Here is a 26,331-nt window from a genome sequence, read left to right on the forward strand (position 1 = left end):
GGAGATTACTACCCTCGAGGTCCTGTTTTTCAACTTCCTACCAAGCTCTCTGTACTCACTCTTCAGGACCTCCTCACTCTTTCTACCTATGTCATTGGTACCGATGTGTACCATGACATCTAGCTGATCACCCTTCCACCTCAGAATGCTGTGCACACGATCAGAGACATCCCTGACCCTGGCACCCAGGAAGCAACAAACCATCCGGGAGTCTCTGTCATGACCACAGGATCTCCTGTCTGTACCCCTGACAATGGAGTCCCCTATCACTACCGCTCTCCTCTTCTTCCTCCCTCCCTTCTGCACTGCAGAACCAGACTCAATGCCAGAGATCCAGTTGCCACAGCTTGTCCCAGGTAAGCCAACCCCCCCCCCCCCCCCCCCCACCAAACAGTATCCAAATCGGTATACCTGTTTTGGAGGGGAATGGCCACAGGGGAACCCTGCACTACCTGCCCTTTCCACTTCCCTTGCCTGATGGTAACCCAATTACCTGTGCCCTGTTTCTTAGGTGTAACTACCTCCTGGAAGCTACTATCTATAAACTGCTCAGTCTCCCGAATGATGTGGAGGTCATCCAGCTCCAGCTCCCTAACGTGGTCTGTTAGGAGCTGCAAACACGAGGAAATCTGCAGATGCTGGAAATTCAAACAACACACACAAAATGCTGGTGGAACACAGCAGGCCAGGCAGCCTCTATAAGGAGAAGCACTGTCAACGTTTTGGGCTGAGACCCTTCGTCAGGACTGACACCAGCATTTTGTGTGTGCTGTTAGGAGCTGCAGCTGGATGCACTTCTTGCAGGTATCATTGTCAGGGACACCGGAGGTCTCCCTGACTTCCCACATCCTGCAAGAGGAGCACTCCGACATCCTGCCTGGCATATTCTCTAGTCTGAACAAAGAAAAACTGGAACCTACCCTTGAGACCTCTGCCTGTTTCTCGCCGAAGCCTGATTGAGCCAAAGCCGTCCCACTCCAACGATGGCTGCTGTATATGGCAGTCTTTCTTTTAAACCTTGGCATGCTACGTCACGTGCCTGCACAGTCTAGCCTCTTTTCCCCGAGCTGTTAAAGAAAAACGACCTCTCCACGATGCCTTCAGTCTTCCTCTCTCAGCCTCTTGCTTCCATTGAAAAGACTGTTGAATGTTTTTCCTCTCCCTTTTAAAACCTGGTGTGGTACGTCACATCTGACTTCTCCCTCTCAAATTGAAGGGTGAATTCTATCATATTGTGATCATTGTCTCTTAAGGGTTCCTTTATCTTAAGTTTGCTAATCAAATCTGGTTCATTACACAACACCCAATCCAGAATCACTGATCCTCAAGTGGGCTCAACCAGAAACTGCTCTAGAAAGCCATCTTGAAGGCATTCTACAAATTCTCTCTCTTGGGATCCAGCACCAACCTAATTTTCCCAATCTACCTGCACATTGAAATCCTCCATGACTATCATAATCAACAGACACAAAATGCTGGGGGAATTCAGCAGGCCAGGCAGTATCCTGATACTTATCCTTGCAAGTGGAACAAGTGCTGCATCTGTCCCTAAACCTCCTCCTTCACTACCACTCAGGGCCCCAAACAGACCTTCCAGGTGAGGCGACACTTCACCTGTTGGGGTCATATACTGTGTCCGGTGCTCCCAGTGTGGCCTCCTGTATATCAGTGAGACCCGACGTAGCTTGGGAGTCTGCTTCACCGAGCACCTACGCTCCATCCGCCAGAAAAAGCGGGATCTCCCCATGGCCACCCGTTTTAATTCCACTTCCCATTTTAAATGTTTATCCATGGCCTTTACTGTCACAATGAGGCCACACTCAGGTTGGAGGAGCAACACTTTGTATTCTGTCTGGATAGCCTCCGACCTAACGGCGGGAACATTGATTTCTTGAACTCCTGGTTAACAGCCCCACCCCCCCTTCACCATTCCCCATCTGCTTTTCCCTCTTTCGCCTCGTCTCCTTGCCTGCCCATCGCCTCCCTCCGGTGCTCCTCCTCCCTTTCTTTCTTCCATTGCCTTCTGTCCTTTCCTATCAGATTCCCCCTTCTCTGGCTCTGTATCTCTTTAACCAGTTCTTTACTTCACCCCAGCCCCTCCCAGTTTAACCTACCACCTTGTGTTTCTCCCTCACCTCTCCCCATTTTTTAGCTCTACTCATCTCTTCCACAGATGCTGCCTGGCCTGCCGAGTTCCTCCAGCATTTTGTGTGTGTTGCTTGGATTTCTTACATCTGCAGATTTTCTCACTTGTGACTATCATAATACTGCATTTTGACATGCCTTTGCTATCTTGCATTGTAATTCGTAGCACACACCTGGCTACTGTTCAGAGGCCTGTGTACAATTCTCATCAGGGTTTTCTTTTACCCTTGCAGTTTCTTAGATCTACCCACGATATTACATCTTCCAATCCTATGTCACCTCCAAGGACTTGATTTCAATTTTTGCCAAGAGCCACACCACCCTGCTTGTCCTGTAGATACAAGGGTGCATCCCTGGATATTAAGCTCCCAACTATAATCTTCTTTCAGCCACAACACAGTGATACCCATAACGTGATACCTGCCAGTCCTTAACTGTTACAAGATCATCTACATTATTGTACGCATTTAAAGAACGCCTTTAGTTCTGAATACATTACACTTTTCATTTTTTCCCTCCCTTTTTACACTGCAACTCATCCCAACTTTGTCTGATCAGCTGCCTGTTCTTCCTGACAGTCTTACTACACATTGTCTCTTCTTGTAATCACACTGGTTCTCATCTCCCCCACCCCCACCCCCGCAAAATTAGCTTAAACCTTCCCCAACACTCTAGAAAACTTGCCTGCAAGGATATCGGTTCCCCTTGGTACATTTCACTTTTAATGTACACCTGACAAATCAGGTACCTTATCTTTATTCTGCTATTCTTTTCCTTTGTACTACATCTATGTACTGATGTGATGAAGTGATGTATTTCGATGGCTCAACAGCTTTTCACTGTCTCAGTCCATGTGACCATAATAAACCAATTTATTTCCACCCAAGTTCTTAGGCAGGACTGCAAGACATTTGTTATAACAAAATCTTGAGACACGCAAAAAATTGATTCTCTTTCCTCTTTATTAATAATGTAATGAGAAGATTAATAATGTATTAATCTGAATAAATAAGTGGAATAAAACCATGTACAGGAGACACCGAGGGTCATAAGGGAGAAAAGATTAGAACAGCAAAATCCAAAAAAAGCTTTTAAACTCAACCAGTCTCTGTCTCTACTATGCATGGGCATCCAAGAGTCCCACTGTCCATCCAAGGGAGAATACTATAGACACACCCTCACTTTCAAGTGTAAACTCTCCAGGCTTGAGATACAAATTAAAAAGAGGTGGTTCTGCGGTGGAGTAGTAATACTAGACTCACTAATTGCAAGGCAAGGTGGTTGGCAGGGTGTCCTCTGGATTGTCACAGCCTCCAAGTCCATAGATCACTCAAAGCTGATAGGGTGAGTAAGAAGGAGTATGGTGTGTTGGTCTTCATTAGCTGGGGGATTGAGTTCACAAGCATGAGGTAATGTTGCAGCTCTATCACACCCTGGTTCGACCACACTTGAAGTACTGTGTTCAGTTCTGGTCACCTCATTACAGGACGGATGTGACAGCTTTATAGAGGGTGCACAGGAGATTTACCAGGATGCTGCCTGGATCACAGAGCATGTCTTATGAGGATAAGCTGAGGAAGCTCGGGCTTTTCCCTTCGAAGGTAAGGATGAGAGGTGACTTGATAGAGGTGTACAGGATGAGGAGGCACTGATAGTGAATAACACCAGCACCTTCTTGCCAGGGCAGCAGTGGCTAATCCAAGACAGCACAACTTTTAAGGTGATTGTAAGAAATTAAAGGGTAAATGTTAGAGGTAGTTGTTGTTTTTTAAAAATATTTATATATATTTTTTACAGAGTGGTGAATGTGTAGAGGCAGATATACATTAGGGACATTTAAGACTCTTAGGCAAATAGATGGAAGAAAAATGGAGGGAGCAGTTTGATTGATCTTGGAGTAGGTTAAAAGGTCAACATAACTTATGGGTCCAGATAACTAACGTAGATAGCGTAGACAGAAAAAAGACCCTCTCCCCCCAGGGCAGAAATGGCTGATACAAGAGGAAGGGCCTGTACCAGAACTCCAGAACTAAAATACCTATTCTCATCATGCTGGCAAATCCGAATCTTATTCCTGAACCATCAGTAGGTCAGGCAGCAGCCACGGTTATTGTTTTGGGATGATGTCCTTTTATCAGAACATTGTACTCTCTCTCTCTCCACAGATGCTGCCTGATCTACCAAGTATTTCCAGCATTTGCTGGTGTGATTTCAGATCTTTGACTTATGTAAGTTTTGTTTTACGTTTGATAAATAAATCTGTAAATTCTTAAATTTGTAATGTGGTCAATGTAAGTGTTGTGCAAATTAGAGAGAGGTATGAAGAAATCAAGCAATAGCGGAGGTGGCTTAAAGGTCACTTAGAAGAAACAGGTCTGTACCAAGAGCAGGGAAGCGTTTGGATTGCAAGACGCAGGTCGCTGTTGCAGAGATGGGCAGATGGAAGTTGTGTGGATGTCATGACAAGGTAAGGGTCAACAATGTCAGACTGTGTGCAGTCAACCCAGATGATAAAGAGCATAGTTCCCCTTTGCAAAGCGGGAGTCCATTTAGCATTCCAAGACAAAGATGTAAACAAAGGATTCTCAGGTAACACTTACTTTACTAATTCTGAAGTATTACTGGCCTTCAATAATTATTGGCTGTAACTTGTGTGCTGTATGTGCCTTGTGCTGTGTATGACTGTAGGTGCTGTGTTTTGCCCAGAATAATACTGTTTTGTTTGGCTGTATTCATAGGCTTTCATCTACAGTTGAATGACAAACAAGTAGATTCTATTGGCTATTAAAACCTGTACTACTGTAGTGTGATTGGTGATTAATTATGCAAAGAAAGAATTTGAACATTCACAAGGTTACCAATTGGTTAACATCAATATCCAACTAGTCAATTTCTGTATAAAAATGGCATTTCTTTGTCCTAACTTTAGAACAGTGTGGTGACTGGCTGTTCTCCTTCTGCAAAGGTGAATAGTATGACAGAGGAATGAGTGCAGGTTTTCAAGGTCCCGTTAACTGGTGATGACATTTAGAATAGAGCTTGGGTGCAGGATGACAAATGATGAGATAACTTGAGTCAGGACAGAAGGATCACTGACTTCAGGAAGAAGAGCAGAAACAGGTGTCTGGTCAAGGAAGCAAAGTGGGTCACCCGAGTCAGGTCAGAAGGACAAGAATCGCTGACTGTAAGGGGAATAACGGAAACTGGTGTCTAGTAAAGGAAGTAAAGTGCCATTTGCCAGGGTGTTAGAAACAGCCCCGGCAAGATCCCATATGAAGATGTAATGAGTTTGTGAAATCTGCATGTAATCATTGGAACGCAAACTACTGGATCGTGTAGTGTCTCCGTGTATATTAATAACAGGGCCCAAATAAACGGACTTGGTCGAGAAACACCACTATTGTATGAAAGTATTTGTATACTGTCCTGATTTGAGCTGTACTTCAGAAACAGGTTCACAGAGAGGGTTTAAGCACAGAAAGTCTGCTGACAAAATTTACCAGGAAGGGATTATGTGCGCTGTTCTGCCCTGAATCATAATTAAGAGGCAGATTCATTGTGAGGGTTTAAACATAGATGTTTCCTTGACAATGTTTACCAGCAAGATCAAAATGGAGGGGGAGATGGCCCGTAAGTCCCAGTTCAGTCCTGTGAACTTCAGAACTGACAGCTACCAAAAATCCCAGTGCTGGGGATGTTAAAGGAAAGGTGGTGAGTGAGAAGGGACCCTGCTGGTGCTGGTGGAAGGAAGTGACACCAGCGACTAGTGCAGACTCCAGAGGTGGAGCACACATCTCGACAGTGCGTGGCGCTATCCAAAGAGGAAAGGGAGAGAAAGCGGACAGTGTCGGGCCAATTTAGGGCACTCAGTCTAGCATTACTCCTGGGCACTGGCCCTGAATTACAGCCTTCTTACCACAGCGGCTGTGACACCCTATCAGAGTGGATTCATTTAACTGGTCACTGGGTGCACCGAAATTGCATCACCACCTCAACAAAACACAACCATTTCCTCTCTGCTGCTATGACCAATACCGCGTCACATTAAAACTATATATATCACACATATATATATGTACAATTTTCATAAAAAGTTACTTAAAATGTCCCCATTTCCTATTTCCCTCCCACCCGACCAATACTTATTTACAAAACAGCCCGAAAAGAAAAAGTGAATTACAATGATTTTTTTTTTAAAAGGGATTAAAGAAAGAATGGGTCAATCAACTTCTGGGCTATTCACGAGTTCAATACAGATCTATGTTACAACATTAAAAAAAAACACACACATACATATACATACACACACCCAAGGGAAACATTGTTGAACTGCAAACATATGAAAACTCTCAAGGCTGGTATAGAAGTGAACATGCCACCTATGCAGAAGTACATTTTGTGATAAAAACTATTAAACAGCATCTGTATAGCACGAAGGTTGAAACAAAACCCAGCAACCCGGCTTTGGAATCCCTCAGTTCCAAGGTGCACGGCCACATTTCAGAATCAGCTTTAATATCGCTGGTATCTGCGGCAGCAGTACAATTCAATACATAATAAAAACTATAAATTACATTTTGCACTATGTCTTATATAGTACAAAAAGAGAGGGAAAAATAGTGAGTGTTCATGGATTCATTACCCATCCAGAAATCTGATGGCAGAGGGGAAGAAGCTGTATCTGAAACATTGAGTGTGTCTTCAGGCTCCTGTATCTCCTTGATGGTAGCAATGAGAAGAGAACATGCCCTGGGTCATAAGGATGGATGTCACCTTTTCGAGCCCACGATGGAGCAGGCTGAGTTTCTGTGTGGTTTGGTGGTGCAGTAGCTAAACCACTGGACCAGAAACCAGAATTCTGACCTACTCACCTAGAGATGCCAGATGAAACCCCTCCAGCACACCTGGGGAATTTAATTCAATTCACCTGATGAAATGTAGCAAAACTCCAATACTCTGAAACGCTTGGGGAATTTGGTGGTGTTGGATCAACAAAGTTTTGGTCCAATTATTTTTAAGATAAAGGATGTTGCACTTCTCATTACCTCCTTTAAAGAGGTGGTATAGGAGCCTGAGAATAGTTTAAAAGGAGCTTCATCACCCTCCACCATTAGATTTCTGAAAGGACAATTAACTCATGAACACAATGTCATTATTTTGCTCTTTTTATTGAATATGAATACATATATCTTATTGCGACTTTTAGGGTCCGAATGAAAGATCTTGGCCTGAAATATCAACTCTTTATTCCCCGCCAAAGATGCTGCCTAACCTGCTGAATTCCTCTGGTATCTTGTCTATTACTCTGGATTTCCTGTATCTGCAGAATCTTGTGTTAAAAAAATATTTTTAACTTGTGTATTGATTGATCCGTACTGCTGTCGCAAAACAACAAATTTTACAACAAGTCAATGATAATAAACCTGATTCTGATTCACAGTAAACGAAATTTCCATTGTAACAAGGCCTCAAAGTCTGAAGAGAGTGTGGGAAACCAAACTAGGTGAGTTTCTGGCTTCAGTAAGCCAGATAGCAAATCATCTGCACAAGTTGGAGAGTGGATTATCAGCACTTCAATGCAAATTTGGTATTTCAGGAACTGTGAAATGCTGATCAAGGAAGGGAGATCTGTGAGCCCCAAATGAATACAGATGTGGCCAATCTTAGGGGCCAGCAGGGAGCGACAATAAATGCTGGCATTCACATATGGTGAAGAATTAGGAAGCAAATCATAATGTTCGAGAATTTGGTAAGTCTTAACCCCCTTCCACCCTGTCAAACAAAAGGGTCACACGAAGTGCTGGAAGAACTCAGCAGGCCAGCCAGCAACCATAAATGGTGACTGTCCATTGACGCTGCCTGACTCAGAGTTCTGCCAGTATCTTGTGTGTGTTGCTCAGCATCTGCAGGATCTTGTGTTTAAAATAACTTCTTTCAATTCTGTGCAAGATTCACAGGCACCCACACCATCTTGTCTTCAGTGCAGCAGGAGCTGGGGAGTTGTTTCATGTGGCCTGCCTGAACTGCAGATTATCTGTGAAGGTGGGGGGTTGTGGTAAAGATGTACTGGTGCCAGCAGCGTATTATCCTACACTTGCAGCTACCTGAGGGAATCCTGGCATGACCCACAGATCCTTATGGCTCACGAGAACCCTTCAGCCAGTTATAGATGTGAGCTCACCACTTCTCAACCGGAAAAGCACAGGACTATCTCTGAACGCAAATCCATCAACGTGGGGCGGCAGTGTTTACCACTCACCCCTCGAGTGGGGGGGGGGGGCAATGGATGTTGTTTAGCAGGGGTTAGTCACTGCTGCAACTCCCTCCCTTCCTTCTGCAGTAAGAGGCATAGATCGAGGGGATAGCCAGAGATTTTTTTCCAGGGCAGAAACTGCTAATACCAGGGAGCATAGTTTTAACATAACTGGAGGAAAGTACAGGAGGGAAGTCAGAGGTAGGATTTTTAAAAATATAAATACACAGAATGGGTGTATGGAATGCCCTGCCAGGGGAGGCGGTAGAGGCAGAAACATTGGGGCATTTAAGAGACTCTAAGATAGGCACAGAATTGACAGAAAAATGGAGGGGCTCATGGGAGGGAAGGGTTAGATTTATCTTGGAGAAGGTTATTAATGGTGTGCCGAAGGCCTGTAGTGTGCTCTCATTGTGTTCCCGCCTGTCCAAGTGAGTGTCTGGGTGCAACTGACATCAGAACTTCAGCGGGCTGCTATTGTGCATCCTGTGGATGTTATACACAGAGGAGAGCTGAGTGGACCCTGTCCAACACCCACCATACAAGGCCCTCCAGCCCATTGAATCTGTGCTAATTCACTTGCACTGAGCCCATTTTATTCCCACCCCCAAACCGAGATTTTATCATAATCTCACACTTGGGGTCCAATTGGCCTGGGATGTGAGAGGAAACTGGAGCACTGGCATGGTGGTGGGGGAGAGAGGAGAGAAAAGAGAGAGAGGGGAGGGAGAGAAAAAGAAAGAAAAAGAGAAAAAGAACTCCACAGGCAGAAGTCAGGATCGAACCTGGGTCCTTGGTGGTGAGGTTCTACCTACTGTACCACCGTGATGCCCCCCCTCCCCACAGTTCACTTGTGGGGCTGCCGGGGGGGAGGGGTGGTCTGGGGAGCAGTGAGACAGTGGAAAATGTCTCCATCGAGCTTTAACCAGATGGAACTCAAACCTGCTGGTGTAGAGTGTGAGGACCCCTTGTAAATACCTCTGGGCCTTCCATGCTTCTAGAGTCCTGGGGCAAAAGTGGACAATAAAACCGAGTCATACAGCACAGAAACAGGCCCTTTGGGCCATCTAGTCCATCGCCTGCACCTTGATATCCCTTTCATCCATTTCTTTTAAATGTTGAAATTGAACCCACATCCATTACTCCACTGACAGTTCATTCCACACTCTCACCACCCTATGAGTGAAGAGGACCCCACTCATGTTGCCCTTAAACATTTCACTTTCACCCTTAACCCATGACCTCTGGTTGTAGTCTCAGACAACTTCAGTGAAACAAGCCTGTTTGCATTTACATAGGAGCAGAAATAGGCCATTTAGCCCAGTGAGTTGACTGCCCTCAACAGTGGCTAAGCAAGCTCTCACCCACTGCAACGACTGGAGATTAAGGAGGCATGGAGCAAATGGCACCGGCCATTGGGCTGAAGATGGTGGGAGATTCACCATCTCCATGGGACCGTGGGCAGAGACAGACCCCACGACTTCTCCTGAGATGTTTCTCCCTGTTCAGAGTGAGAAGTCCACAAAAGCACAAAGGGGAGCAGTTATGACAGCTCAACACTGACGACGGATCGCCCAGAGTGCAGGGCAGGTAGAATTTTACCACGGTACTTCCGAGCACACAGTTACGCACACGCGCACACAACACTTTTGTTGAGATGGGCAGAGAGTGGGCGTGCTGAACGAGAAGAAGACAAAACACACGAGACTGACTTTCCCCTCTGGTTGTTTGGGGCTACTCCGAGAACGGTGGGAACATGGGGAGCTCAGAGAACTCGTCGCTGTTGTAAGTGGTGCCTTGTTCTTCGTAGATGGACAGCATATCCTGTGGGGTGAAACGGAAAACACAACATTATTAAAACACGCAAGGAGAGGTTGGGCAGGGGTCTCTGGATTTCCAGTATTTGCAAAATTCTTTAACACAGATTCCACAGATGCTGGAAATCCTAAATGCTTGAGGAATTCAGCAAGTCACGCAGCATCTATGGAGAGGGATAAACAGTCAACATATTGGGCCGAGACAGTTCATCAGAACTGGAAAGGAAGGAGGCAGATGCCAGAATAAGGTGGTGCGGGGAGGGGAAGGGAAGGAATACAAGCTGGCAGGTGACAGGTAGGAAAGACAAGAGGCTCTGGTAGCGAGTCTGGGTGAGCAGATGGTCCAAAAGTTGGAGGGCAGTAAAGATCACAGGGGGGAGCGATAAGATAGGGTCTCACCGAACTCTCACCAAAGATGAGGGTAGGCATACCTTCTCCTGTAGGGGACTGAAGGCTGATCTTATTGAGGTCTATAAAATCATTGAGGGAGTAGAGATAGGAAGAACACACTTTCTGTCTCCAAGGCTGGGGAATCAAGAATTATAGAGCATCAGTTTAAGGTGAGAGGGAGAGATTTAGCAGGAAATTGAAGGGCAACTTATTCATTGTGACAACTCGAGGTTGATACTCATGTGGAGTTAAGTGATTGAGGCAAGAGTGATAAACAGACGTTGGATTGTATAGGGTGTCCAGGGACAGTTAACACCTCTGGCGAAGTGACTTGTTGTGCCCATTTGGGGCAGCTCACTCACATTTGGTTCCCACCGGCTACACAGCTCTCACCTGTGGCTCCAAGTACCATGCGACTGCAGCCACATCCCAGTACACTGCCTCGACAATCGGGCTAAACCAGGTGAGGGTAGCCAGCTGGCCTCATACCCCAGTGAGATAGGGATCTGCCTGTCCTAGCATGCAACGTCTACTCCGGTGGTCTGGGTGGATGAGATCTACAGTGAGATCCAACAGGTGAAGGACTTGACAAGGCACAGTAGTCACAGTCATCCAATGAAGACCTCAGTTTGTGATGGCTACTTGTACCATTGGAAACATACTTCTGAGGTTGAGAGAGTGGAGATGTCCCAGTGCAATGGCTTTTCCACTTTAAAAACTGTCCCACACAGGTTTCCCATCATTGTCGAATACCATAGGCAACCACCAAAAGACAACTGGATATGTATATAGACAACAAAGATTTAGAGGGCATGAGTTAAACACAGGCAAATGGAACTAGCTCGGATGGGCACTTTGGAAGGCATGGACCAGTTGGGCTGAAGGGCCTGTAACCCAGTTGTATGGGCCCTACATCTAAAATGAGCTACAGGATCAGACCAACACACACAAAATGCTGGAGGAACTCAGCAGGCCAGGCAACATCTATGGAAAAAAGCACAGTCGAAGTTTTGGGCCGAGACCCTTCAGCTGACTTGTCACTCAGCCCAACTCCGCTGCCTCACAGGATTTTCTTGATTGAAATGCTGGGAATTAGGTCAGAAAAGTAGAGCGGATGATTCCTATAGTGGAGGAGTCCAAGACCAGCCTCAGAATACAAGGATGTCCCTTTGGCACAGAGACTAGGAGGAACTTGTTTAGCTAGAGGGTGGTGAATCTGTGTTATTCATTGCCACAGGTGACAGTGGAGGCCAAGTCATTGGGTACACTTAAAGCTGAGGCTGATAGGTTTCTTGATTAGCAAGGGCATCAAAGATTACAGGTAGAAGACAGGAATAATAATCAGCTATGATGGAATGACGGAGCAGACTAAAAGGAGGATAATTAGGTCACGCAGCCCAATGTCATGTAGTCTTATGGTCTAAGCTAACTTCCAAGATTTCGAGAAATGGTTTTAACATTAAGTGTCTTTAGGATATAATAGAGGTATACAAAAATCACGAGGTACCCAATAATCACAGAAGCGTATGAAACTTTAAACCTCCTGACGTGTCTAAAGCTCTCAGGAAAGGCCGTGATGGTGGGGGGTGTAGAAAGGGATTCAGAGCAGATTTGAAGAAGTATTTTGTTTCCAACCAGAGTGCAGCTGGAATCTGGAATGTACTGACTGAGTAGGGGGGTGGAGGCAAAGAGTCTCTCATGATTTAAATATCTGGACGAGCACTTGAATCGGTAAGGAAGAGAAGGCTGTCGTTGGATTTGACTGTTAGTCATTTTCTTCGTAGTTTAACAATTAATTATCTGCTTGTATCTTAAGTTCTGATAAGCATTCAGTGGTCCAGCATGTCCCCTAGTGGTTACATTTGTATGATTCTAGAAAGTTCTAGATGTTTCTCTTGGCATTGCTTTATTTGAACAGCTGCTTTCTGATCAACTCAGCTGTGAATCTGAATGGAATTTTTCTCAGCTTTGTAGTTAAAAAGAGCTATTCCATATTGGGTGCCAATTTCTTTTGTCTTTGTCTTACTCTCCTCTCTTCACTTAGATGACCTCTATAATGTTCTTCTTCAACTCTTTGTTCTATCAACACTTAGTAAAGCGATTGTCAGAGTACTTCAAAGTAAGTCTGTAGTTATAGAACAAGTCTGTAGGTTAAAGAATCAGTGCAGAGTTGAGGTGGGTGAAGTTATCTACGTTGGTTCAGGAACCTTATAGCTGTAGGTTAACAACTGTTCCAGAACTTGGAGGCGTGAGACTCAAGGCTCCTGCCCAATGGTGGTAGCGAGAAAAGGTCATAGCCTGAATGGAGTTTGTCTGCCTGACTGGAACACTTCAATTTAATCTCTGCCTAATCTTCTCTGTAGGATTGGAACACCTCGATTAAATCTCTGGTTAACCTTCTGTGCAGGATTGGAACACCTCGATTAAATCTCTGGTTAACCTTCTGTGCAGGATTGGACACCTCGATTAAATCTCTGGTTAACCTTCTGTGCAGGATTGAACACCTCGATTAAATCTCTGGTTAACCTATGCAGGATTGGACACCTCGATTAAATCTCTGGTTAACCTTCTGTGCAGGATTGGACACCTCGATTAAATCTCTGGTTAACCTTCTGTGCAGGATTGGACACCTCGATTAAATCTCTGGTTAACCTTCTGTGCAGGATTGAACACCACGATTAAATCTCCGCTTAAGCTTCTCTGCGGGATTTGAAAGCCTCGATCAGATCTCCTTAACTTTCTCTGCAGGATAAGAACGTGCCAATTAAATCTCTGCAGGATTGGAATGCCTCGATTAAATCTCTGCTTAAACTTCTCTGGCGGTTGGAAAGCCTTGATAAGATCCCCTCTTACTCTTCTCTGCGGGATTGGAACACCTTGGTTAAATCTCCTTTCAACTTGCCCTGCTTTAAGGATATGTTTAGGAAAGGAGAGGGGCAGAGGTCAGGTAACTGGACCACACTCAGCTTGACTACATACCTGAAAGACCTCGGGCTGGCTCTGCGTCTGGTGCTGATCCGCAGACGTCTGCGCGTGATGCTGCCCCTGCCACTGTGGCCACACAGAGGCTCCCTCTGCAGGTCGGCTCTGGAACTGCGTGCTTGTCTGTCCCGTCTCTGCTGTAAGGAAAAGCTGACTCTTAACTAAGGCTTTTATTTGTACAGAACCAGTCATGGCCTGAAGAAACTCCAAATGAAATGCATCAAGATAAAAAATTTATTGAATTACAAACATCACTGGAAATACTGGCATTTTGTTTAATCTATTTATTTTAGAGATACAGCACGGCATCAAGCCCTCTTGGCCCAAAGAGCCCGTGTGACCCAATACACCCAAGTGGCCAATTAACATACAGTCGGCCCTCCTTATCCGCGGGTTCCGCATCCGCGGATTCAACCAACCGCGGATCGGGAAAACCCAGAAGTTCTCTCTCCAGAACTCGTTGTTTGAGCATGTACAGACTATTTATTTTTCGTAATTATTCCCTAAACAATACAGTATACCAACTATTTACATAGCATTTATATTGTATTAGGTATTATAAGTAATCTAGAGATGATTTAAAAGTACAGGAAGTCCCTGGGTTATGAAGGAGTTCCGTTCCTGAGTCCGTCTTTAAAACAGATTTGAAGTTGGAACAGGTACATCCGGTATTATTTAGCGTCAGTTAGTCAAACGCTTGTCTTAGTATATAGTATATATTTTACCTTTCTATGCATATAAAACACTTAAGACATATATGTATTTCAATAATCAAACCACTGCATTGCTTAGTAATAATTGTAGCTTTCATCAGGGCAGGGCCTTTCACATTATCCATTAAAATTGTTCTGATTGTTGACTGATGGCGTTTCACCTCTTTCCAATCGCTTTATTACTTAAACTTTATTTTCAATTGTGATCGTGATTATTTTCGTGAACAGAAACACTGTGGATTCAGAGCTCCGCTGGGTCCTAAGGTCCACTGCATTGAGACAGGTTAAATAAGGGACTTGAGCATCTGCGTTTTTTGGTATCCGTGGGGGATCCCGGAACCATTCCCCCGCGGATAAGGAGGGCCGACTGTACTAACCAGCAAGTCTTGACAGAGATGTACTAGATGATGAGGCATAGATCAAGCGGACAGCTAGAGACCTTTTCCCAGGGCGGAAATAGCTAATATGAGCCGGCGTCATTTTAAGGAAACTATAGAGGAGATGTCACAGGTAGGATTTTAGACAGTGGTGGGTAGGTGGAATGGCCTGCCAGAGGTGACAGTAGAGGCAAGTTATTAGGTCCATTTCAGAAGTTCACGTGGATGATAGAAAAATGATGGGCAGGGTTAGATTGATGTTGGAGTAGGTTAAAAGGTCTGCACAACATAATGGGCTGAAGGGCCTGTACTGTGCTGTAATATTCCATGTTCCACGTCTTTGGAGTGTAGGAGTAAACCACATCAGCTAGAGGAGATGATCTGGGAGAATCATGTCACAAGGAGAATGTATAAACTCCTTACAGATAGCGGCAGGAATTTCACCCCAATTACCAAAATATCCACTGTATCTCATCACATGTAATAACCATAAACACTCATCCGAGGCATGACTGTGCAAGCGCGCTGACGTCAGCCACTTAGAACAACGAGAAGAGTTTAAAAGCAGCCACCTTATTTATATAGCAGGCGTCCGAGCAGAGGGAGGCAGAGTAGGAGCGCTTTGGTTCAATGGTGCTTCGGCGATAATGGGTCGAGGCGAGATAGGCTGCTTGTGTAGAATACAGACAGGAAGTACGTGTGTGAGGCCCGTGTTCTGTGCTCGGTGTCAGATGTGGGAAGTCTGAGAGACTCCCAGCCTCCCGGACGGCCACATCTGCGCCAGGTGCATTGAGCTGCAGCTTCTTAGTTCCCGGGTTAGGGTACTAAGTTCCAGGGTTAACAGGAGATGCAACTCGATGACCTTCGTCTGGTCAGGGAAAGTGAGGAGGTGATAGATAGAAGCTACTGGCAGGTAGTCACAACGGGGCCTCGGGAGACAGATAAGTGGGTGACAGGAGAGTAGCCCAGTGGCTGTACCCCTTGACAATAAGTACTCCTGCTTGAGTACCGTTGGGGGGGACAGCCTACCTGGGGGAGCAACAGTGGCTGTGCCTCTGGCACAGAGTCTGGCCCTGTGGCTCAAAAGGGTAGAGAAAGGAAGAGGATGACAGCAGTGATAGGGGACTCCATAGTTGGGGGTCGGACAGACGATTCTGTGGACGCAGGAAAGAAATATGGATGGTAGTTTGCCACCCAGGTGCCAGGACCAAGATGTTTCAGATCGTGTCCTCGATATCCTGATGTGGGAATGAGAACAGCCAGAGATCGTGGTACATATTGCTACCAACGACATAGGCAGGAAAAGGGAGGAGGTCCTGAAAACAGACTACAGCGAGTTAGGAAGGAAGTTGAGAAGCAGGACCTCAAAGGTAGTAATCTTGGCACTACTGCCTGTGCCACGTGACAATGAGTATAGGAATAGAATGAGGTGGAGGATAAATGCGTGGCTGAGGGATTGGAGTGGGGGAAAGGATTCAGATTTCTGGATTATTGGGACCTCTTTTGGGACAGGTGTGACGTGTACAAACAGGACAGGTTGAACTTGAATCGCAGGGGGACCAATATACTGGCGGGGAGAGTTGCTTAGGCTATTGGGGAGAGTTTAAACTAGAATTGCTGGGGGGTGGGAACCGCACTGAAGAGACTGAGGAAGATACAGTTGGCTTACAAATAGAGAAACCTGGGAGACAGTGCGAGAAGGCGAATAGGCTGGTGATAAAGAAGGGATGCGCTCAGATCGATGGTTTGAGATGTGACTATTTTAATGCAAGGAGTATTATGAACAAAGTGGATGAGCTTGGAGCGTGGATTAGTACTTAGAGCTATGATGTTGTGGCCATTACAGAGACTTGGATGGCTCGGGGACAGGAATGGTTACTTCAAGTGCCGGGTTTAGATGTTTCAGAAAGGACAGGGAGAGAGGGGCAAAAGAGGTGGGAGTGTGGCACTGTTGATCCAAGATAGTGTCACGGCTGCAGAAAAAGAGGAAGTCATGGGAGGATTGTGGGTGGAAGTTAGGAACAGGAAGGGGTCAATAACTCTACTGAATGTTTTTATAGACCACCCAATAGTAACAGGGACATCGAGGAGCAAATAGGGAAACAGATTCTAAAAGGTGTAATAATAACAGGGTTGTTGTGGTGGGAGATTTCAATTTCCCAAATATTGATTGGCATCTCCCTAGAGCAAGGGGTTTAGATAGGGTGGAGTTCGTTAGGTGCGTTCAGGAAGGTTTCTTGACACAATATGTAGATAAGTCTACAAGAGGAGAGGCTGTACTTGATGTTGTATTGAGAAATGAACCTGGTCAGGTGTCAGATCTCTCAGTGGAGATAGTGATCACAATTCTATCTCCTTTACAATAGCTTTGGAGAGAGATAGGAACAGACAAGTTAGGAAAACATTTAACTGGAGTAAGGGGAAATATGAGGCTATCAGGCAGGAAACTGGAAGCATAAATTGGAAACAGATGTTCTCAGGGAAACGTACTGAAGAAATATGGCAAATGTCAGAGGATATTTGCGTGGAGTTCTGTATAGGTACATTTCAATGAGACAGGGAAAGGATGGTAGGGTACAGGAACTGTGGTGTACAAAGGCTGTTGTAAATCTAGTCGAGAATAAAAGAAGAGCTTACGAAAGGTTCAAAAAACTAGGTAATGATAAAGATCCAGAGGATTATAAGGCTAGCAGGAAGGAGCTTAAGAATGAAAGTAGAGCAAAAAGGGGCCATGAGAAAGCATTGGTGGACAGGATTAAGGAAAACCCCAAGGCATTCTACAAGTATGTGAAGAGTAAGAGAATAAGACATGAGAGAATAGAATGTTTGTCTGGAACTGGAGGAGATAGAAGAGATACTTAATGAATATTTTGCTTCAGTATTTACTACAGGAAAGGATCTTGGCGATTGTAGTGATGACTTGCAGTGGACTGAAAAGCTTGAGCGTGTAGGTATTAAGAAAGAGGATATGCTGGATCTTTTGGAAAGCATCAAGTTGGACAAGTCGCTGGGACCGGATGAGTTGTACCCCCAGGCTACAGTGGGAGGTGAGGGAGGAGATTGCTGAGCCTCTGGTGATGATCCTTGCATCATCAATGGGGACGGGAGAGGTTCCGGAGGATTGGAGGGTTGTGGATGTTGTTCCCTTATTCAAGAAAGGGAGTAGAGATAGCCCAGGAAATTATAGACCAGTGAGTCTTACCTCAGTGGTTGGTAAGTTGATGGAGAAGATCCCGAGAGGCAGGATTTATGAACATTTGGAGAGGTATATGATTAGGAGTAGTCAGCATAGCTTTGTTAAGGGCAGGTTGTGTCTTACGAGCCTGATTGAATTTTTTGAAGATGTGACTAAACACATTGATGAAGGTAGAACAGCTGATGTAGTGTATATGGATTTCAGCAAGGCATTTGACAAAGTACCCCATGCAAGGCTTATTGAGAAAGTAAGGAGGCATGGGATCCAAGGAGACATTGCTTTGTGGATCCAGAACTGGCTTGCCCACAGAAGGCAAAGAGTGGTTGTAGATGGGTCATATTCTGCATGGAGGTCGGTCACCAGTGGTGTGCCTCAGGGATCTGTTCTGGGACCCTTACTCTTTGTAATTTCTATAAATGACTTGGATGAGGAAGTGGAGGGATGGGTTAGTAAATTTGCTGATGACACAAAGGTTGGAGGTGTTGTGGATAGTGTGGAGAGCTGACAGAGGTTACAGCGGGACATTGATAGGATGCAAAAATGGGCTGAGAAGTGGCAGATGGAGTTCAACCCAGGTAAGTGTGAGGTGGTTCATTTTGGTAGGTCAAATAGGATGGCAGAATATAGTATTAATGGTAAGACTCTTGGCAGTGTGGAGGATCAGAGGGGATCAGAGGTCCCAATCCAGAGGACACTCAAAGCCGCTGCGCAGGTCGACTCTGTGGTTAGGAAAGCGTACGATGTATTGGGCTTCATCAACCGAGAGGTAATGTTGCAGCTATACAGGACCCTGGTCAGATCCCACTTGGGAGTACTGTGCTCAGTTCTGGTCACCTCACTATAGGATGTAGAAACCATAGAAAGGGTGCAGAGGAGATTTACAAGGATGTTGCCTGGATTGGGGATCCGCAACCCTCCAATCATCCGGAACCTCTCCCGTCCCCATTGATGATGCAAAGATCATCATCAAAGGCTCAGCAATCTCCTCCTTCGCCTCCCACAGTAGCCTGGGGTACAACTCATCTGGTCCTGGTGACTTATGAGAATAGGTTGAGTGAACTCAACCTTTTTTCCTTGGAGCGACGGAGGATGAGGGGTGACCTGACAGAGGTGTATAAAATGATGAGAGGTATTGATCGTGTGGATAGTCAGACGCTTTTTCCAAGGGCTGAAATGGCTAGCATGGGAGGGCACAGTTTTAAGATGCTTGGAAGTAGGTTCAGAGGAGATGTCAGGGGTAAGTGCAGTTTTTTTTTAAAACACAGAGAGTGGTGTGTGTGTGGAATGGGCTGCCGGCAACAGTGGTGGAGGTGGATACGCTAGGGTCTTTTAAGAGACTCCTGGATAGGTACATGGAGCTTAGAAAAATAGAGGACTATGGGTAACCCAAGGTAATTTCTAAGGTAAGGACATGATTGGCATAGCTTTGTGGGCCGAAGGGCCTGTATTGCGCTGTAGGTTTTCTATGTTTTGCTCCTGGAAGGTTAAGCGTGGAGGTTGTTTGTGGATAGGAGATCGGACACAAGAGTTTCTGTAGATACTGGAAATCTTTGAGCAACACACACACAAAATGTGGGAGGAACACAGCAGGTCAGGCAGCATCTGTGGAGGCTAATAAACCGTTGATGTTTTGGGCTAACACCCATGACTGGAAAGAAAGGGGACAGAAGCCTGAATGTGGAGTGTTTGTCCTTTGCACCCACAAAAATACCAAAGGAGTGACGGTGAACTGGCCGCTTACCGAAACCAGGGGTGCGGCTGGCGAGAGACGGGTAGGCAGTACCTCCAGCTGACGATGTGGCCACGGGGCTGGCCAGGGGGCTGAAGGAAGCAGTGTTGGCCGTGAAGTTGTGACCAGCACCCATTCCAAACGGAGGCGACTGCGTCTTGGCTCCCTGCGCTCCCATCTGCTGAATAAGCATACGAAATGGTCACAGCTCCGATCAGGCGATTACAACTCAAGCAGATAAGAACAGAAGGAGTCGGCCATTTGGCCCATTGAGCCTACTCCACCATTCAGTAAGATCATAGCTGATCTGACAGTGGGCTCAGCTCCACCTACCTGCCTTTTCCCCATAACCCTTAATCCCCCTGCTATTATAAAGTTTTATCTAACTGTGTCTTAAATATCCTCCACTGCGTCGCTGGGCAGAGAATTCCAGAGATTCGCTGTTCCCTGGGAATAGTAGTTCCTCCTCACCTCTATACAAAGGGTCTCCGCAGCTGTAAGGGATGACTTTAAGGTGAGAAGGGCCACTCATGGGAAACTGCAGGTTTGGAAGTTCCCAAGAGACACCTGCTACTGTCACTGTTGTTGTGCTCGACACTGGACTTGCAGTTTCAGACCCTTTGGATCACTGTGTTGTGCTGAACTGATTAAACTAGTAACCAAACACTTAATTAAACTAGTCCCTTTTGCCTACACAACGTCCACGTCCCTCCATTCTCTGCACAAACTCTGCCTAACTAGGAGGCTCTTCAACATCTCTTGTCGTATCTGCCTCCACCACTCTGAGGAAAAAAAATGCCCCACACATCTCCTTTAAACTTTTCCCCCTTGCATCCTAAATCACTGTACAAATTCAATCCTGGGAGAATGATACCAGCTGTCATACATGCGTCATCCTCCTGCAATGCACACAAAATGCTGGAGCAACTCTGCAGGCAGGTAACATATATGGAAGAGCAAACAAGTCATCGTTTTGGGTTGAGACCCTTCATCAGGACTGGAAGAAATGAGAAGTCAGTGTAAGAAGGTGGGGAGGAGGTAATACAGGGTGGTGGGTGACAGGTGACACCAGGAGGTGGGGAGCCTGACCTGGCCCGCTCAGTTCCTACAGCATTTTGTTTTTATTTATTTTCCTGCAGATTTTCTCATGTTTCTGTGTCAACCTCCTGTCTATTCTATCCAGGTTTGAGCGTACAAACCTCAGCCTCTGCAGAGAAACAGCCCAAGACTTTCCTGCTTCTCCTTATAGCACGTGCCCTCTAATCTAGGCAGTGTCCTGGTAAACTTCTGCACTCTCTCCAAAGCTGCCACATCCTTCCTGCAATGAAGGTGACATGCAATACACAAAATGGAGTTTTATAAAGATCCCAACTCCTGTACTCAACGCCTCGATGGATGAAGGAGAGTCTTCATTACACCTTTCGTATGCCAGACCCACTTACCCGAAGGTGGGTGCCTGAATCTGCTCTAAATGAAGTCATCTTTAATTATTTAGAGACACAGGACAGTAACTGGCTTGGCTGGCCCAGTGACCCTGCCCAATTACTCCCAATGACCAATTAACCTACTACTGCGGGTGAAAACCAGTGCACCCGCAGAAAACCCATGCGGTTACGTGGAGAATGTACAAACTGCTTACAGACAGTGGTGGGAATTTAACTTGGGTTGCTGGCAATGTAATAGTGTTCCACTAACAGTTACACTACCGTGCTGCTCCACAGTACAATGATCTTTGCATTTTTTTGTGTTCTTTCTTATAATTAACGTTTACTCTTCTGAATGCTGCTGCAAGTTTCTTATTTCATCTGTGCATGCACGGACTTGTACATTTGACAATAAACTCTACTTTGACCTACACAATATACCCTATCTGCACCTGAACAGCACTTTTTTTAAAATCAAGGGGGAGAGAGAAATGCAAGGTCAGGCACCGCGGGATAAATACCTGTGCTGGAAACGGGGGTCGATTTCCACTCCAGGCACTGCCGGTGACCTGGCTGCCGGCCGACTGCCGAGAGATCTGGGCCAGGATCTGTCCTGCTGAGGCTGGCTGTGGCACCACGTTCACGGAAGGAGCGAGCCCAGCGCTGCCGGCACGACAGAGGGAAGGAGCAAAGGAGGACATCAGCAGCTTCTCAGTACAAGCAGAGTGCCAGATCGTTTAACTACTGCAGGGAGCAAAACCTCATGCGTACACCCGTCTCACGTTACAGTGATCGACCGTTTGCCCCCCCCACCCTTCCGGTTCTGGTTGCTCCCCTGCAGGAGGGATGTCAGTGTATGGTAAAGGATGCAAGAAAGATTTATGAGGATGTTTTTGGCACAGGTTGGCTTGGGTTACAAAGGGAGACTGGATAGGCTGGGACCACTTTCCCTGAAGCATAGGAGGCTAAGGGGGAGTATTATGAAGGTTTATAAATGGCCACAGTCATTCTCCCAAGACTGAGGCATCTAAAACTAGAGGACACAAGTTTAAGGTGAATGAATGTGTGGCTAAGAACTGGTGCAGGGGGCAGAGATTCAGATTTATGACCTCTCCTGGGGAAGGTATGACCTGTACAAAAGGGACGGATTACACCTGAGCTCAAGGGGGCTCAGTATCTTTGCAGGCAAGTTGGCTAGAGTTGTTCAGGTGGGTTCAGACTAATTTGGCAGGGGGATGGGAAACAGAGTGATAGTGCTGAAGATGAGGTAGTCGGTTTCCAAACAGAGGCAATGTGTAGTGAGACTTCTAGCAAGGAGAGGCTGATGTTGGGGCAAAATTGCTGCCAACAGGATGAGCGGCAACATAAAAGGTGAACAAAATCAAAAAGGGTGAATACAGGTGTGTTACATTTGAATGTGCACAGTTTATGGAATAAGGTAGATGAACTTGCAGCACAGTTACAGATTGGCATGTGTGATGTTGTAGGTATCTCTAAATCATGGCTGAAAGGAGATTATAGCTGGGAGCTTATTGTCCAAGGATACACATTGTATCAAAAGGACAGGCAGGAAGGCAGAAGGGGTGGCGTTCCTCTGTTGGTCAAAATGAAATCAAATCATTAGAAAGAGGAGACACAGGGTCAGAAGTTGTTGAATCTTTGTGGACAGAGTTAAGGTACTGCAAGGGTTAAAAAAAAACTGATGGGAGTTGCGCACAAACCCCCAAACAGCAGTAAGGATGTGGCCAACAAATTACAATGGGAGATAGAAAATGCATGCCAAAAAGGCAATGTCACAATAGTCATGGGGGACTTCAATATGCAGACAGATCAGGTTGGTGCTGGATTACAGGAAGGGGAATTTCTAGAGTGTGTACAAGATGGCTTTTAGAGCAGCTTATCATCGAGCTCACTGGGAAATCAGCTACTCTGGATTGAATGTTGTGCAATGAACCAGAATTGATCAGAAATCTTAAGGTAAAAGAACCCTTAGGGGAAAGTGATTGTAATATGATCAAATTCACCCTGCAATTTGAGAAAGCAAAGCTAAAGTCAGATGTACCAGTATTACAGTGGAGTAAAAGCAACTACAGAGGCATGAGAGGGGAACTGGACAGAAATGATTGGAAAAGAACACTGACAGGGATGACAGCAGAGCAGCAATGGCTGGAATTTCTGGAAGCAATTTGGAAAGCACAGGATATATACATCCCAAAGAGGAGGAAGCATAACAAGAGAAGTCAAAGCCAACATAAAGGCCAGAGGATATATAATAGAGCAAAAAAAGTGGGAAGTTAGAGGATTGGGAAGATTTAAAAAAAAAAAATACAACAGAAGGCAACTAAAAAAGTCATTAAGGTAAAGATGGAATACAAAAGTAAGCGAGCCAATAACATTAAAGAGGATACCAAAAGTTTCTTCAGATACATAAAGTGTAAGAGAGGTACGAGTGGATATTGGAATGATGGAAAACAATGCTGGAGAAGCAGTAATGGGTGACAAGGAAATGGTGGACAAACTGAATAAGTATCCTGCATCAGACTTCACTGTGGAAAACACTAGCAGTATGGTGGAAGTTCCAGGTGTCAGGGGTCATGAAGTGTGTGAAGTTACCATAACTAGAGAGAAGGTTCTTGGGAAACTGAAAGGTCTGAAGGTTGGTAAGTCACCTGGACCAGATGGTGTACACCCCAGAGTTCTGAAAGAGGTGGCTGAAGAGATTGTGGATGCATTAATAATGATCTTTCAAGAATCACTAGATTCTGGAATTATTCTGGAATGCTAGAAAATTGCAAATGTCACTCCACTCTTCAAGAAAGGAGAGAGGTAGAAGAAAGGAAATTATAGGCCAGATAATCTGACCTTAGTGGTTGGGAAAATGTTGAGAGTTGTTTGTTGAGGATGAGGTTTTGTGGTACTTGGAGACACATGATAAAATAGGCCACAGTCAGTATGGTTTCCTCAAGAGAAAATCTTGCCTGACAAATCTGTTTAAAATCCTTTGCAGAATAACAAGCAGGATAGACAAAGAAAAATTGGTTGACGTTGACTTTTCAGAAGGCCTTTGACAAGGTACCACACGAGGCGACTACGAGCCCATGGTATTACAGAAAAGATTCTAGCATGGATAAAGCAGTGGCTGATAGAGAGGAATAAAGGGAGCCTTTCTGGTTGGCTGCCAGTGACAAGTGGTGTTCCACAGGGGTCTGTGTTGGGACCAATCCTTTTTACACTCTACATCAATGATTTAGATCATGGAATTGATGGCTTTGTTGCAAACTTTGCAAATGGTACAAAGATAGGTGAAGGGGCAGGTAGTTTTGAGGAAATAGGCTACAGAAAGACAAGATAGATTAGGAGAGGAGAGCTATTTTGCTACACTGGAAAGAATCTAACCCACCTACTGTTTTTTATTGGCTCTCCTCCATTATGTCATGTCTAAGCTTGGAGAAAATTAGAAGCCGGACATATGATACATCCTTTAATTTTGAACAAGTCTGGCGACCCTTTATTCAATATTTTCACATGATCTAATTTTTATTTATTTATTTATTTTTCTTTATTCTTTTTGGGGAAAATCCTTATCCGTGATGGTTCGGAGATGACTGGAAGGATGTTTTTTTCTCTCTCTCTTTTTAAAAAATTTTGTCCTCAATTAGACCGCCCAATCTTTCTTTTTCTTTCTCTTTTTTTTTGTTTCAGTTTAGTTAGTGGGGTTTTTTCCCCCCTTTATCAATAAAATTTTTAATTTTTTTTATTATTGCTATGAGGAGTTGTAGTTTTTTTTGACCATTGTATATATAACAGCATAATATTTTACCTATTTGATTTTGACATTACATACTTTCTGTTTTTATTATTGCTGTTTATATGTCTCTTATATTATCTGTTTGCTAAACCTCCTCTGATTTGTATATTCTTTATTTGAAGATCAATAAAAAGATCGAAAAATGAAATGAGATTAGTAGAATGGCAAAGAAGTGGTAGATGGAATACAGTGTTAGGAAAGTGTATGGTCATGCACTTTGGTAGAAGAAATGAAAGGGTTGACTATTTTCTAAATGGAGAGAAAATACAAAGAATTGAGGTGCAACGGGACTTGACAGGCCTTGTGCACGATTTTCTAAAGGTTAATTTGCAGGTTGAGTCTATGGTGAGGAAGGCAAATACGCGTTAACATTTTAAGAAGACTAGAATGTAAAAGCAAAGATGTAATGTTGAGACATTATAAAGCACTGGTGAGGCCTCACTTGTGTTGTGAGCAGTTCTGGGCCCCTTATCTTAGAAAGGATGTGCTGAAACTGGAGAATGTTCAAAGGAAGTTCACAAAAATGATTCCAAGATTGAACTGCTTGTCATATGAAGAGAATTTGACAGCTTTGGGCCTGTATTCACTAGAATTCTCATAAAAATGAGGGGTGACCTCATTGAAATCTATCAAATGATGAAAGCCCTTGATAAGAGTGGATTGGAGAGGATGTTTCCTATGGTGGGAGAGTAAGACCAGACGACACAGCTTCAGGATAGAGGGGCATCCTTTTAAAATGGAATTGATGAGGAATTTCTTCAGCCAGAGAATTGTGACTCTGTTGAATTTGTTGCCACAGGCAGCTGTGGCGGCCAAGTCTTTATGTATATTTAAGGCAAAGGTTGATAAAATACTTGTTTGGTCAGGGCATGAAGGGATATGGACAGAAGGCAGGAGATTCTCGATGGGCCAAATGGCCTAATTCTGCTCTTATACCTGATGGAGAAAGATTTAAAATGGACGCGAGAGGAAGTTATTCACCCAGAGTATATATGGAACGTGGTAGAAGTAGGTTAAGATGGCAGAACAGAATGCAGACACTGTCCAGTATCAAGTTGAACCAAACCGTTGAGAGTCAGATTACCCTTTGTATAGCCTTTCGAGTGTAGAAGTTCGATAAGGCAAGATTCATGATGACAAGCAGAGAGAGTATGCAGGCATAGCAGAGTCATCCAGGCTGAAGACTGCTCTTGAAAACCAAACTCTGGTACAGCCTCAGTTCAAGCCTGGAAACCGAAGTCACCTAGCATACTGAGACAAGGGAAAGATGCAAACAAAAGATTCTAGGGCAACACCTACTATTGGACAGTTATTTTACTAATTCTCAAGTACTACTGGCCTTTAACAAGGAGACATAACTGGTTATTAATCGCTGAAATATGATTGGTACTTAAATATGCAAAAATGCACCAAGTTTCTATTGAACTGATATTTATATACAACGAGTCCATTTTTGTAGAAAAATGACATTTCTTTGTGACAGGGGTTAAACTATTC

General features: G+C 44.8%; 1 protein-coding gene across 5 annotated transcripts in view; it reads right to left on the reverse strand.

Annotated features, from left to right (window-relative positions):
• Window positions 1-3,089: 3,089 nt before the first annotated feature.
• LOC140735846 (aryl hydrocarbon receptor nuclear translocator-like) overlaps window positions 3,090-26,331 on the reverse strand; it is an 84,068-nt gene continuing 60,826 nt past the window's right edge. For 3 of the 5 annotated variants that reach the window (XM_073061364.1, XM_073061369.1, XM_073061368.1), the window contains 4 exons: window positions 21,548-21,689; window positions 19,615-19,783; window positions 13,585-13,724; window positions 3,090-10,222 (listed from right to left, as the gene is read on the reverse strand). In XM_073061364.1, the coding sequence (XP_072917465.1) occupies window positions 10,133-10,222; window positions 13,585-13,724; window positions 19,615-19,783; window positions 21,548-21,689 (541 nt within the window). In that variant the 3' untranslated portion in view covers window positions 3,090-10,132. The remainder of the gene's footprint in view (window positions 10,223-13,584; window positions 13,725-19,614; window positions 19,784-21,547; window positions 21,690-26,331) is intronic. The other 2 variants (XM_073061365.1, XM_073061366.1) reach the window with 2 other exon arrangements.

This window comes from Hemitrygon akajei, chromosome 11 (genome assembly GCF_048418815.1).
Source record: "Hemitrygon akajei chromosome 11, sHemAka1.3, whole genome shotgun sequence".
NCBI lineage: Eukaryota > Metazoa > Chordata > Chondrichthyes > Myliobatiformes > Dasyatidae > Hemitrygon > Hemitrygon akajei.